Below are 14,072 nucleotides of genomic sequence, written 5' to 3' on the forward strand. Positions count from 1 at the left end.
ATGTGTCCCCAGTGTCCCAAATGTCCCCACTGTCCCCAATGTCCCCAATGATGTCCCCACTGTGTCCCTAGTGTCCCCAATGTCCCCAATGTCCCCTCAGTGTCCCCAATGTCCCCAATGTGTCCCCACTGTGTCCCCAGGCCGTGGTGGAGCACTGGCTGTGGCAGCACCGCGGGCTGTCCCCAATGTCCCCAATGTGTCCCCAATGTGTCCCCAATGTCCCCTCAGTGTCCCCAATGTCCCCACTGTGTCCCCAGGCCGTGGTGGAGCGCTGGCTGTGGCAGCACCACGGGCTGTCCCCAATGTCCCCAATGTGTCCCCAATGTCCCCAGTGTGTCCCCAATGTCCCCAATGTCCCCAATGTGTCCCCAATGTCCCCTCAGTGTCCCCAATGTCCCCACTGTCCCCAGGCCGTGGTGGAGCGCTGGCTGTGGCAGCACCGCGGGCTGTCCCCAATGTCCCCAGTGTGTCCCCAATGTCCCCAATGTGTCCCCAATGTCCCCAGTGTGTCCCCAATGTCCCCAATGTGTCCCAATGTCCCCAATGTCCCCAATGTCCCCAATGTGTCCCAATGTCCCCAATGTCCCCAATGTCCCCAATGTGTCCCCAGTGTCCCCAATGTCCCCAATGTGTTCCCAATGTCCCCACTGTCCCCAATGTGTCCCCAGGCCGTGGTGGAGCGCTGGCTGTGGCAGCACCGCGGGCTGTCCCCAATGTCCCCAATGTCCCCTCAGTGTCCCCAATGTGTCCCCAATGTCCCCACTGTCCCCAGGCCGTGGTGGAGCGCTGGCTGTGGCAGCACCGCGGGCTGTCCCCAATGTCCCCTCAGTGTCCCAATGTCCCCTCAGTGTCCCCAATGTCCCCAATGTGTCCCCAATGTCCCACTGTGTCCCCAGGCCGTGGTGGAGCGCTGGCTGTGGCAGCACCGCGGGCTGTCCCAATGTCCCCAATGTGTCCCCAATGTCCCCAATGTCCCCAATGTCCCCACTGTCCCCAGGCCGTGGTGGAGCGCTGGCTGTGCAGCACCGCGGGTGCCGCCGGCAGGAGCTGGGCCGGGATCGGTTCCTGCGCGAGGTCTGGGGCTGGACGGAGCGGTGAGGGACGGACAGGGGGACAGACGGACAGGGGGACGGACGGTGGGGACGGACGGACAGGGGGACGGACAGGGGGGACATTGGGGAACGGACAGGGGGACAGACAGGGGAACAGACAGGGGGACAGTGGGGACGGACAGGGGGACGGACAGGGGGACGGACAGGGGGACATTGGGGACGGACAGGGGGATGGACGGGGGGACGTTGGGGACGGACAGGGGGACGGACAGGGGACAGGGGGACAGTGGGGACACATTGGGGACACATTGGGGACAGGGGCGGGATTGGGGACAGGGGGGATTTGGGACATTGGGGACATTGGGGACGGGGGGACATTGGGGACAGACAGGGGGACAGGGGGACATTGGGGGGATTGGGGGGATTGGGGACACTGGGGACATTGGGGACAGTGGGGGGATTGGGGACATTGGGGACAGTGGGGGGACTGGGGACATTGGGGGATTGGGGACATTTGGGGGGACTGGGGACATTGGGGACATTGGGGGGACATTGGGGACACCCCTGGGGACACCCCTGGGGACACCGTTGGGGACATTGGTGACACCCGCGGGATGTCCCCAACATCCCCAATGTCCCCAACATCCCCAATGTCCTCAACATCCCCAACGTCCCCAACGTCCCCAACGTCCCTAACATCCCCAATGTCCCCACGCTGTCCCCGACGTCCCCAATGTCCCCAATGTCCCCTCAATGTCCCCAATGTCCCCAATGTCCCCTCAATGTCCCCAATGTCCCCAATGTCCCCCCAATGTCCCCAATGTCCCCAACGCTGTCCCCCAGGCACGGGCAGCAGATCCTGCAGCAGCTGCGGGCGCTCGGGGCCTCGCTGGACTGGAGCCGCTGCGCCTTCACCATGGACCCCGTGAGTGCCACCGCGCGTCCCCAAATGTCACCAAATGTCACCAGAGTGTCACCAAACCGTCCCCAGAGTGCCCCAGACCTCCCCAAACTCCCCAAAATGTCCCCAACCCTCCCTGAGCTGTCCCCAAAGTGTCCCCGTCCTGTCCCCGTTGTGCCCTGAGTGTCCTCAGCCTGTCCCCAAGTGTCCCCAAACCTCCTGAAGTGTCCCCAAAGTGTCCCCAAGTATCCCCGGCCTGTCCCCAAAGTGTCCCCAAATGTCCCTTGCTGTCCCCAAGTGTCCCCAACTCCCCTGAAGTCCCCCAAACTTGTCCCCAACTCTCCTGAACTGTCGCTGTGCTGTCCCCAAGCCTCCCTGAACTGTCCCCAAATGTCCCCAAACTGTCCCCAAGCCTCCCTGAAATGTCCCCAAGTGTCCCCAAAGTGTCCCCAAGTGTCCCCAAGTGTCCCTTGCTGTCCCAGAGTGCCCCAGACCTCCCTAAACTCCCTAAGTGTCCCCAAACCTCCATGAACTGTCCCCAAAGTGTCCCCACGTACCCCAAAGTGTCCCCAAAGAGTCCCCAAAGTGCCCCTTGCTGTCCCCAAGTGTCCCCAAACCGTCTCCGAACCGTCCCCAAACCTCCCCAAACTGTCCCCAAACCTCCCTGAACTGTCCCCAGTGTCCCAAAGTGTCCCTTGCCGTCCCCAGAGTGCCCCAGACCTCCCCAAACTCCCCAAACTGTCCCCAGCTCCCCTGGACTGTCCCCAGAGTGTCCCCAAACCTCCATGAACTGTCCCCAAAGTGTCCCCAAAGTGTCCCCAAAGTGCCCTTGCTGTCCCCAAGTGTCCCAGGCCTCCCGAACTGCCCCGTACCATCCCCAAACTGTCCCCAAATGTCCCCAAACCTCCCTGACCTGTCCCCGAACCATCCCCAAACCTCCGTGAAATCTCCCCAAAATGTCCCCAAAGCGTTCCCAACGTGTCCCCAAGTGTCCCCAAAGTGTCCCCAAGTGTCCCCAAAGTATCCCCAAGTGTCCCCAGGCCTCCCAAACTCGCCCGTACCATCCCCAAACTGTCCCCAAGTGTCCCCAAACCTCCCTGACCTGTTCCCAAACCTCCCTGACCTGTCCCCAAAGTGTCCCCAAAGTGTCCCCACGTGTCCCCAAAGTGTCCCTTGCCGTCCCCAGAGTGCCCTAAACTGTCCCCAACTCCCCTGGACTGTCCCCAGAGTGTCCCCAAACCTCCATGAACTGTCCCCAAAGTGTCCCCAAAGTGTCCCCAAAGTGCCCCTTGCTGTCCCCAAGTGTCCCCAAACCTCCCTGAACTGCCCCGTACCATCCCCAAGCTGTCCCCAAAGTGTCCCCAAACCTCCCTGAAATGTCCCCAAAGTGTCCCCAAACCTCCATGAAATGTCCCCAAAGCGTCCCCAAACCTCCATGAACTGTCCCCAAAGTGTCCCCGTCCTGTCCCCGTTGTGCCCTGAGTGTCCTCAGCCTGTCCCCAAGTGTCCCCAAACCTCCCTGAAGCGTCCCCAAAGTGTCCCCAAACCTCCCTGACCTGTCCCCAGAGTGTCCCCAGAGTGTCCCCGCGTGTCCCCAGAGTGTCCCCGCGTGTCCCCAGAGTGTCCCCAGAGTGTCCCTTGCTGTCCCCAGGGTTTCTCCCGCGCTGTCACCGAGGCCTTCGTGCGTCTCTTCGAGGCCGGGCTGATCCGCCGGGACCTGAGGGCCGTGAGCTGGAGCTGCGCCCTCCGATCGGCGCTGGCCGACATAGAGGTGGCCCCAATGTCCCCAATGTCCCCAAATGTCCCTAAATGTCCCCAAAATGGTGTCCTGAATGTCCCCAAGGGTGTCCCCAATGTCCCCAGTGTCCCCCAATGTCCCCAAACGTCCCCAATGTCCCCAGTGTGAGCTGGAGCTGCGCCCTCCGATCGGCGCTGGCCGACATAGAGGTGGCCCCAATGTCCCCAAATGTCCCCAAAATGGTGTCCTGAATGTCCCCAAGGGTGTCCCCAATGTCCCCAATGTCCCCAGTGTCCCCCAATGTCCCCAAATGTCCCCAATGTCCCCAGTGTGAGCTGGAGCTGCGCCCTCCGATCGGCGCTGGCCGATGTTGAGGTGGCCCCAAATGTCCCCAAATGTGTCCCCAAATGTGTCCCCAAATGTCCCTAAATGTCACCAAATGTCCCCAAATGTCCCCAAAATGGTGTCCTGGATGTCCCCAAGGGTGTCCCCAATGTCCCCAGTGTCCTCCAATGTCCCCAAATGTCCCCAATGTCCCCAGTGTGAGCTGGAGCTGCGCCCTCCGATCGGCGCTGGCCGACGTCGAGGTGGCCCCAATGTCCCCAATGTCCCCAAAATGGTGTCCTGAATGTCCCCAAGGGTGTCCCCAATGTCCCCAATGTCCCCAGTGTCCCCCAATGTCCCCAAAATGGTGTCCTGAATGTCCCCAATGTCCCCCAATATCCCCAAGGGTGTCCCCAATGTCCCCAGTGTCCCCAAGAGTGTCCTCAATATCCCCAGTGTCCCCAATGTCCCCAATCCCCCCAGTGTCCCCAATGTCCCCCAATGTCCCCAAGGGTGTCCTCAATGTCCCCCAAATGTCCCCCAATGTCCCCCAATCCCCCCAATGCCCCCAATGTCCCCAAGGGTGTCCTCAATGTCCCCCCAGTGTCCCCAATGTCCCCAAATGTCCCCAATCCCCCCAATGTCCCCTCAGTGTCCCCAATGTCCCTGCTGTCCCCAATGTCCCCAATGTCCCCACTGTCCCCAATGTCCCCAATCCCCCCAATGTCCCCAATCCCCCCGCTGTCCCCAATGTCCCCACTGTCCCCAATGTCCCCGCTGTCCCCGCTGTCCCCGCAGGTGGAGCCCCGTGTCCTGCAGGGCCCCACGGCGCTGAGTGTCCCCAACTGTCCCCACCCCGTCACCTTCGGCGTCCTCGTCACCTTCGCCTACCCCGTGGAGGGCGACGACGGTGGGTGGCACTGGGGGGACAATGGGGACAATGGGGACACTGAGGGGGACATTTGGGGACATTGAGGGTGGCATTGGGGACATTGAGGGTGGCACTGGGGACACTGAGGGTGGCACTGGGGACAGCCAGGGTGGCACTGAGGGTGGCACTGGGGACAATGGGGACACTGAGGGTGGCACTGGGGACACTGAGGGTGGCACTGGGGACAATGGGGACAATGAGGGTGGCACTGGGGGTGGCACTGGGGACATTGGGGACACTGAGGGTGGCACTGGGGACACTGAGGGGGACATTTGGGGACACTGAGGGTGGCACTGGGGACAATGGGGACACTGAGGGTGGCACTGGGGACACTGAGGGTGGCACTGGGGACACTGGGGACATGTGTCCCCAATGTCCCCGCTGTCCCTGACGGTGTCCCCAATGTGTCCCCGCGGTGTCCCCAGGGCTGGAGGTCCCCGTGGCCACCACCCGCCCTGAGACGCTCTTTGGGGACGTGGCCGTGGCCGTGCACACCGCGGGACCCGCGATACCTGGTGAGGGGCGGGGCTTAGCCTGGGAAGGGCGGGGCTTAACCTGGGATGGGCGGGGCTTAACCTGGGATGGGCGGGGCTTAACCTGGGATGGGTGGGGCTTCATTGGGGCCGTGGCCGTGCACCCGCGGGACCCGCGCTACCCGGTGAGGGGCGGGGCTTAACCGGAGGGGCGGGGCTTCACTGGGATGGGCGGGGCTTCATTGGGGCCGTGGCCGTGCCCCCACAGGACCCACGGTACCTGGGGAGGGGCGGGGCTTAACCTGGGATGGGTGGGGCTTTACCTGGGATGGGCGGGGCTTCATCTGGAGGGGCGGGGCTTCATTGTGATGGGTGGGGCTTAAACGGGGGCGGGGCTTCACCTGGGGCGGGGCTTAACCAGGGGGCAGGGCTTCATTGGGATGGGCGGGGCTTCACCTAGAGAGGTGGGGCTTCATTGGTCTGCCCACGCCCCCCTCAGCACCTGCAGGGCCGGCAGGTGAGGCACCCGTTCACCGGGGCCCTGCTGCCCGTGGTGAGCGACCCCAGCGTGCAGCCCCAGCTGGGAACCGGTGAGCAACTGGGATAAACTGGGAGGGACTGGGATGGACTGGGAGGAGGGACTGGGAGGGGATTGGAGGGACTGGGAGGGGATTGGGAGGGAACTGGGATGGACTGGGATGGACTGGGAGGGGTTAAAGGGGGACTGGGAGGGGATTTGGGGATACTGGAAGGGGCTGGGAAGGACTGGGGTGACAACAGGTGACACAGGTGTGACACAGGTGACCCTGTCCCTGTCCCCAGGTGTGGTCAAGGTGACCCCCGGGCCCTGTGGGTGACACTGGGTGACAATAGGTGACAAGCAGGTGACAGTAGGTGATAGTAGGTGACACACAGGTGTGGCACAGGTGTGACACAGGTGTGACCCAGGTGTGTCCCTGTCCCCAGGTGCGGTGAAGGTGACCCCCGGGCACAGCCCCCAGACCTGTGGGTGACACTGGGTGACAATAGGTGACAGTAGGTGACAAACAGGTGACACAGGTGTGACACAGGTGTGACACAGGTGACACCCAGGTGTGTCCCTGTCCCCAGCTGCAGTCAAGGTGACCCCCGGGCACAGCCCCCAGGCCCTGTGGGTGACAATAGATGACAATAGCTCACAGATGGCAGACAGTAGGTGACACAGGTGACACACAGGTGTGACACAGGTGTGACACAGGTGTGACCCAGGTGTGTCCCTGTCCCCAGGTGCGGTCAAGGTGACCCCCGGGCACAGCCCCCAGGACCTGTGGGTGACAATAGATGACAATAACTCACAGATAGCAGACAGTAGATGACACAGGTGACACACAGGTGTGACACAGGTGACACCCAGGTGTGTCCCTGTCCCCAGGTGCAGTCAAGGTGACCCCCGGGCACAGCCCCCAGGCCCTGTGGGTGACAATAGGTGACAGTAGGTGACACACAGGTGACACAGGTGACACACAGGTGTGACCCAGGTGTGTCCCTGTCCCAGGTGCGGTGAAGGTGACCCCCGGGCACAGCCCCCAGGCCCTGTGGGTGACAGTAGCTGACAATAGGTGACAAACAGGTGACAATAGGTGACCCAGGTGTGACACAGGTGACACACAGGTGTGACCCAGGTGTGTCCCCGTCCCCAGGTGCGGTCAAGGTGACCCCCGGGCACAGCCCCCAGGCCCTGTGGGTGACAATAGATGACAATAACTCACAGATAGCAGACAGTAGGTGACACAGGTGTGACACAGGTGTGACACAGGTGTGACACAGGTGACACCCAGGTGTGTCCCTGTCCCCAGGTGCGGTCAAGGTGACCCCCGGGCACAGCCCCCAGGCCCTGTGGGTGACACTGGGTGACAATAGGTGACAAACAGGTGACAATAGGTGACACAGGTGTGACCCAGGTGTGACACAGGTGACACCCAGGTGTGTCCCCGTCCCCAGGTGCGGTGAAGGTGACCCCCGGGCAGAGTCCCCAGGCCCTGTGGGTGACAATAGATGACAATAGCTCACAGATGGCAGACAGTAGGTGACACAGGTGTGACACAGGTGACACCCAGGTGTGTCCCTGTCCCCAGGTGCAGTCAAGGTGACCCCCGGGCACAGCCCCCAGGACCTGGCCCTGGCCCGGGCCCACGCGCTGCCGCTGCTCTCGGTCATCGACGACGGCACCTTGTGTCCCCCGGGCGGGGGTGGCTGCGTGCAGCGGCCCGAAACGACCCCGAAAACGGCCCCAAACTGGCCCAACGCCCAAAAATGACCCCGAAAATGATCACAAAAATGACCCCAAATGGCCCCAAAAATGATCACAAAAATGATCCCAAACTGTCCCCAAATGGCCCCAAAAATGACCCCAAAAATGATCACAAAAATGACCCCAAACTGTCCCCAGAAATGACCCCAAAAATGACCCTAAAATGGCCCCAAATGGCCCCAAAAATGATTCCAAAAATGATCACAAAAATGACCCCAAATGGCCCCAAAAACGACCCCAAAAATGATCACAAAAATGTCCCCAAACTGTCCCCAAATGGCCCCAAAAAATGACCCCAAAGTGTCCCCAAATGTGTCCCCGATCCCCCCCAATGTCCCCAATCCCCTTAATGTCCTTCCAATGTCCCTTCATTGTCCCCAAATGTCCCCAATCTCCCCAATGTCCCCTCATTGTCCCCAATGTCCCCAATGTCCCCAATCTCCCCCAGTGTCCCCAATGTCCCCACTGTCCCCAATGTCCCCAATGTTCCCTCACTGTCCCCAATGTCCCCAATCCCCTCCAAATGTCCCCAATGTCCTCAATGTCCTCAATCCCCCAATCTCCCCAATGTCCCCCAATGTCCCCAAGCCCCCCAATGTCCCCTCAGTGTCCCCAGTGTCCCCAATGTCCCCAATCCCCCCAATGTCCCCAATATCTCCAATGTCCCCTCCCTGTCCCCAATGTCCCCTCAATGTCCCCAATCCCCCCAGTGTCCCCAATGTCCCCTCCCTGTCCCCAATGTCCCCAATCCCCCCCAAATGTCCTTGTTGTCCCCAAATGTCCCCAAGCCCCCCAATGTCCCCAGTGTCCCCTCCGTGTCCCCAAGCCCCCCAATGTCCCTTCACTGTCCCCAAGCCCCCCAGTGTCCCCTCAGTGTCCCCTCCGTGTCCCCTGTGTGTCCCCAGGGCGTGCCCAGGTTCGAGGCCCGCGCTCAGGTGGTGGCGGCGCTGGCACAGCGGGGGCTGCTCCGGGCGGTCACCGACCACGCCATGACCCTGCCCCTCTGCAGGTAACGCACCTGTGTCACCTGTGTCACCTGTGTCACCTCATTGTCACCAAAATACCCCCACGCCATGACCCTGCCCCTCTGCAGGTAACGCACCTGTGTCACCTGTGTCACCTCATTGTCACCTCAATGTCACCAAAATACCCCCACGCCATGACCCTGCCCCTCTGCAGGTAACGCACCTGTGTCACCTCATTGTCACCTCAGTGTCACCTCAGTGTCACCAAAATACCCCCACGCCATGGCCCTGCCCCTCTGCAGGTAACACAGGTGTCACCTCACCTGTCCCCAATGTCACCTCACCTGTCCTCAATGTCACCAAAATACCCCCACGCCATGACCCTGCCCCTCTGCAGGTAACGCACCTGTGTCACCTGTGTCACCTGTGTCACCTCAGTGTCACCAAAATACCCCCACGCCATGACCCTGCCCCTCTGCAGGTAACGCACCTGTGTCACCTCACCTGTCCCCAGTGTCACCTCAATGTCACCTCAGTGTCACCCCACGCCATGACCCTGCCCCTCTGCAGGTAACGCACCTGTGTCACCTGTGTCACCTCAATGTCACCAAAATACCCCCACGCCATGACCCTGCCCCTCTGCAGGTAACTCAGGTGTCACCTCACCTGTCCCCAATGTCACCTCACCTGTCCCCAGTGTCACCTCAATGTCACCTCAGTGTCACCCCACGCCATGGCCCTGCCCCTCTGCAGGTAACGCACCTGTGTCACCTGTGTCACCTCAATGTCACCTCATTGTCACCAAAATACCCCCACGCCATGACCCTGCCCCTCTGCAGGTAACCCACCTGTGTCACCTCACCTGTCCCCAATGTCACCTCACCTGTCCCCAATGTCACCTCACCTGTCCCCAGTGTCACCTCAATGTCACCAAAATACCCCCACGCCATGGCCCTGCCCCTGTGCAGGTAACGCACCTGTGTCACCTGTGTCACCTCATTGTCACCTCAATGTCACCCCACGCCATGGCCCTGCCCCTGTGCCGGTAACTCACCTGGTGCCACCTGTGTCACCTCATTGTCACCTCATTGTCACCCCACACCATGACCCTGCCCCTCTGCAGGTAACACACCTGTCCCCAGGTGTCCCCAGGTGTCTCTCAGGTGTCCCCTGTCCCCAGGTGTCCAAAGGTGTGTCCCCCAGCTGTCCCCAGGTATCCCCAGGTGTGCCCAGGTATCCCCAGGTGTGCCCAGGTGTCCCCAGGTGTCCCTCAGGTGTCCCCAGGTGTGTGCCCAGGTGTCCCTCAGGTGTCCCCAGGTGTCCCTCAGGTGTCCCCAGGTGTCCCTCAGGTGTGCCCAGGTGTCCCTCAGGTGTCCCCAGGTGTGTCCCCAGGTGTGTGCCCAGGTGTCCCTCAGGTGTCCCCAGGTGTCCCCAGGTGTGTCCCCAGGTGTCCCCAGGTGTGTCCCTCAGGTGTGTGCCCAGGTGTCCCTCAGGTGTCCCTCAGGTGTGTGCCCAGCTGTCCCCAGGTGTGTGCCCAGGTGTGCCCAGGTGTCTCTCAGGTGTCCCTCAGGTGTCCCCAGGTGTCTCAGGTGTCCCTCAGGTGTCCCTCAGGTGTCCCCAGGTGTGTGCCGAGGTGTGTCCCCAGGTGTGTCTCAGGTGTCCCTCAGGTGTCCCCAGGTGTCCCCAGATGTCCCTCAGGTGTCCCCAGGTGTGTGCCCAGGTGTCCCTCAGGTGTCCCCAGATGTCCCTCAGGTGTCCCCAGATGTCCCTCAGGTGTCCCCAGGTGTGTCCCTCAGGTGTCCCTCAGGTGTCCCCAGGTGTCCCCAGGTGTCCCCAGTGTGTCCCCAGGTGTCCCCAGATGTCCCTCAGGTGTCCCCAGGTGTGTGCCCAGCTGTCCCTCAGGTGTCCCCAGGTGTCCCCTCAGGTGTCCCCTGTCCCTGCAGCCGCTCCGGTGACGTCGTCGAGTTCCTGCTGAAGCGTCAGTGGTTCCTCACCTGCGGGGACATGGCCCGGGAGGCGCTGCAGGTGAGACTGGGGGGGGACACACCTGGGGACACACCTGGGGACACACCTGGGGACACACCTGGGGACATCTGGGGGAGGTGACACACCTGGGGACACACCTGGGGACATGGCCCGGGAGGCGCTGCAGGTGAGATGGGGACACACCTGGAGACACACCTGGGGGAGGTGACACACACCTGGGGACACACCTGGGGACACACCTGGGGACATCTGGGAACACACCTGGGGACACCTGGGATAGACCTGGGCACACCTGGGCACACCTGGGGACACCTGAGGGACATTGGGGACACCTGGGGACACACCTGGGGACACACCTGGGGGAGGTGACACACCTGGGGACATGGCCCGGGAAGCGCTGCAGGTGAGGGGGGGGGACACACCTGGGGGACCCTTTGGATGACATTTTGGGGGACATTTTGGGGGGAATTTGGGGCATTTTGGGGTCTCTCTCTCCCCCATGCAGGCGGTGGCGTCGGGGACATTTTGGGGGGACATTTTGGGGTGAATTTGGGACATTTCGGGGGGATATTTTGGGGTGAATTTGGGGCATTTTTGGGGGACATTTTGGGGGGGACATTTTGGGGTGAATTTGGGGCATTTTGGGGACATTTTGGGGTGAATTTGGGGCATTTTGGGGTCTCTCTCTCCCCTTTGCAGGCGGTGGAGTCGGGGACATTTTGGGGGCACATTTTGGGGGACATTTTGGGGTGAATTTGGGGCATTTTGGGGTGAATTTGGGACATTTTGGGGTGAATTTGGGGCATTTTGGGGTCTCTCTCTCTCCCCCGTGCAGGCGGTGCAGTCGGGGCGGCTCCGCCTGGTGCCCAAATTCCACGAGAAGAACTGGAAGCGCTGGATGGAGAGCGCGGGGTGAGGGGCGGGGCCTCAGGGGAGGGGCGGGGCCTCGGACAAGGGGGCGGGGCTAAAGGGGGGGCAGGGCCTCAGTTGTGGTAGGCGTGTCCCAAGTATTGTGGGCGGGGCCTCAGCTGTGGGAGGAGTCGTCTCGGGTGTGGTGGGCGGGGCCTCAGCTGTTGTGGGTGGGGCCTCAGGTTTGGGGGAGGAGTATCGGGTGTGGTGGGCGTGTCCCAGGTGTTGTGGGCGGGGCCTCAGCTGTTGTGGGTGGGGCCTCAGTTGTGGCGGGCGTGTCCCAAGTATTGTGGGCGGGGCCTCAGCTGCGGGAGGAGTGGTCTCGGGTGTGGTGGGCGGGGCCTCAGGTGTTGGGGCGGGGCCTCAGGTTTGGGGGAGGAGTCTCAGCGGGTGGGAGTGGTCTGTTGGGGGCGGGGTCTCAGTGTTGTGGGTGTGTCCCAGGTGTTGTGGGCGGGGTCTCAGTGTTGTGGGCGTGTCCCAGGTGTTGGGGGCGGGACCTCAGGATTAGTGGGCGTGTCCCAGGTATTGGGGGCGGGGTCTCACTGCAGTGGGCGTATCCCAGGTGTGAGGGGCGGGGTCTCAGGTGCAGTGGGCGTGTGCCAGGTGTGAGGGGTGGGGTCTCACTGCAGTGGGCGTGTCCCAGGTGTTGGGGGCGGGGTCTCACTGCAGTGGGCGTGTCCCAGGTGTGAGGGGCGGGGTCTCACTGCAGTGGGCGTGTCCCACCTGTAGTGGGCGGGGTCTCAGCTGTGGTGGGCGTGTCCCAGGTGCGGTGGGCGTGTCCTGGGTATTGTGGGCGTGCCCTACGTGTGGTGGGCGGGGTCTGAGGTGTTATGGGCGTGTCCCACCTGTAGTGAGTGGGGTCTCAGGTGTGATGGGCGTGTCCCCGGTACAATGGGCGTGTCCCAGCTGTGGTGGGCGTGTCCCAGGTGCGATGGGCGTGTCCCAGGTGCGGTGGGCGTGTCCCAGGTGTGATGGGCGTGTCCCCGGTACAATGGGCGTGTCCCAGCTGTGGTGGGCGTGTCCCAGGTATGATGGGCGTGTCCCAGGTATGATGGGCGTGTCCCAGGTATGATTGGCGTGTCCCAGGTATGATGGGCGTGTCCCCGGTACAATGGGCGTGTCCCAGCTGTGGTGGGCGTGTCCCTGGTGCGGTGGGCGTGTCCCACCTGTAGTGGGCGGCGTTTCAGGTGCGATGGGCGTGTCCCAGCTGTGATGGGCGTGTCCCAACTGTAGTGGGCGGGGGTCCCGGCCGCAGTGGGCGTGTCCCAGGTACGATGGGCGTGTCCCTTGAGTGATGGGCGTGTCCCACGATCGGTGGGCGTGTCCCCACCCTCCCTTTTCCCCTCCCCCCCCGCAGGGATTGGTGCCTGTCCCGCCAGCTCTGGTGGGGTCACCGCGTCCCCGCCTACCGGGTGTGCCCCGCCCCCGGCCCCGCTCCCGGCCCCGCCCCCGGCCCCGCCCCCGAGGAGGGGGAGGGGGAGGGGCGCTGGTTCGTGGGGCGCAGCGAGGCCGAGGCGCGGGCGGCGGCCGCGGGGGCCCTGGGCTGCAGCCCCCGCGAGCTGCACCTGCAGCAAGGTGAGATTTTTGGGCAGGGGGCCCCAAAAAAACTTGGGGGAAATTCTGATTTTTTGGGGATTTTTAAAAATTTTTTTAAATTTTTTTTTGGGGTTTTTTTGGGATTTTTGGGGGATTTATTTGGTTTTTTTGAGGTTATTTATTGTGAATTTTTCTCCCCCGGAGCAGCTGCACCTGCAGCAAGGTGAGATCTGGGCAGGGGGCCCCAAAAACATCCAGGGGGAAATTCTGATTTTTTGGGGGTTTTTTGGGGTTTTTTGCCGGATTTTTTTGGATTTTTTTAGGATTTTTTAGCATTTATTTCTGGTTTTTTGAGGTTATTTTTGAGTTTTAAATGTGAATTTTTCTCCCCCGGAGCAGCTGCACCTGCAGCAAGGTGAGACCCGGGGAGGGGGCCCCAAAAAAATCCGGGGGAAATTCTGATTTTTTGGGAATTTTTGGCGATTTTTTTGGGTTTTATTGGAATTTTGGGGGATTTTTTAGGTTTTTTTTTAGGGGGTTTATATGTGGATTTGATCCCCGGGAGCTGCACCTGCAGCAAGGTGAGATTTTTGGGGAGGGGTCCCCAAAAAAATTTGGGTGAAATTCTGATTTTTTGGGGATTTTTGGGGGGTTTTTTTGGGATTTTTTTCAGGATTTATTTGGGTTTTTTGAGGTTATTTTTGAGTTTTAAATGTGAATTTTTCTCCCCCGGGAGCTGCACCTGCAGCAAGGTGAGATTTTGGGGAGGGGTCCCCAAAAAAAATCCGGGGAAAATTCTGATTTTTTGGGAATACTTTTAGCTTTTTTTATTTAATTTTATTTGGGGTTTTTTGGGGGTTTTTTGGTTTTTTTGAGGTTGTTTATTGTGAATTTTTCTCCCCCGGAGCAGCTGCACCTGCAGCAAGGTGAGGTTTTGGGGAGGGGTCCCCAAAAAACATCCGGGGGG

General features: G+C 61.3%; 1 protein-coding gene across 1 annotated transcript in view; it reads left to right on the forward strand.

The window, feature by feature from the left end:
• VARS2 (valyl-tRNA synthetase 2, mitochondrial) overlaps window positions 1-14,072 on the forward strand; it is a 37,371-nt gene that overhangs the window by 7,140 nt on the left and 16,159 nt on the right. The window contains 13 exon segments of the mRNA XM_063182068.1: window positions 411-441; window positions 998-1,094; window positions 1,896-1,977; window positions 3,605-3,724; window positions 4,814-4,925; window positions 5,372-5,439; window positions 5,441-5,461; window positions 5,919-6,009; window positions 7,534-7,655; window positions 8,609-8,718; window positions 10,618-10,699; window positions 11,496-11,572; window positions 12,927-13,144. Of these exon segments, the coding sequence (XP_063038138.1) occupies window positions 411-441; window positions 998-1,094; window positions 1,896-1,977; window positions 3,605-3,724; window positions 4,814-4,925; window positions 5,372-5,439; window positions 5,441-5,461; window positions 5,919-6,009; window positions 7,534-7,655; window positions 8,609-8,718; window positions 10,618-10,699; window positions 11,496-11,572; window positions 12,927-13,144 (1,231 nt within the window).

This window comes from Melospiza melodia, unplaced genomic scaffold, assembly GCF_035770615.1.
Source record: "Melospiza melodia melodia isolate bMelMel2 unplaced genomic scaffold, bMelMel2.pri scaffold_148, whole genome shotgun sequence".
Lineage (NCBI taxonomy): Eukaryota > Metazoa > Chordata > Aves > Passeriformes > Passerellidae > Melospiza > Melospiza melodia.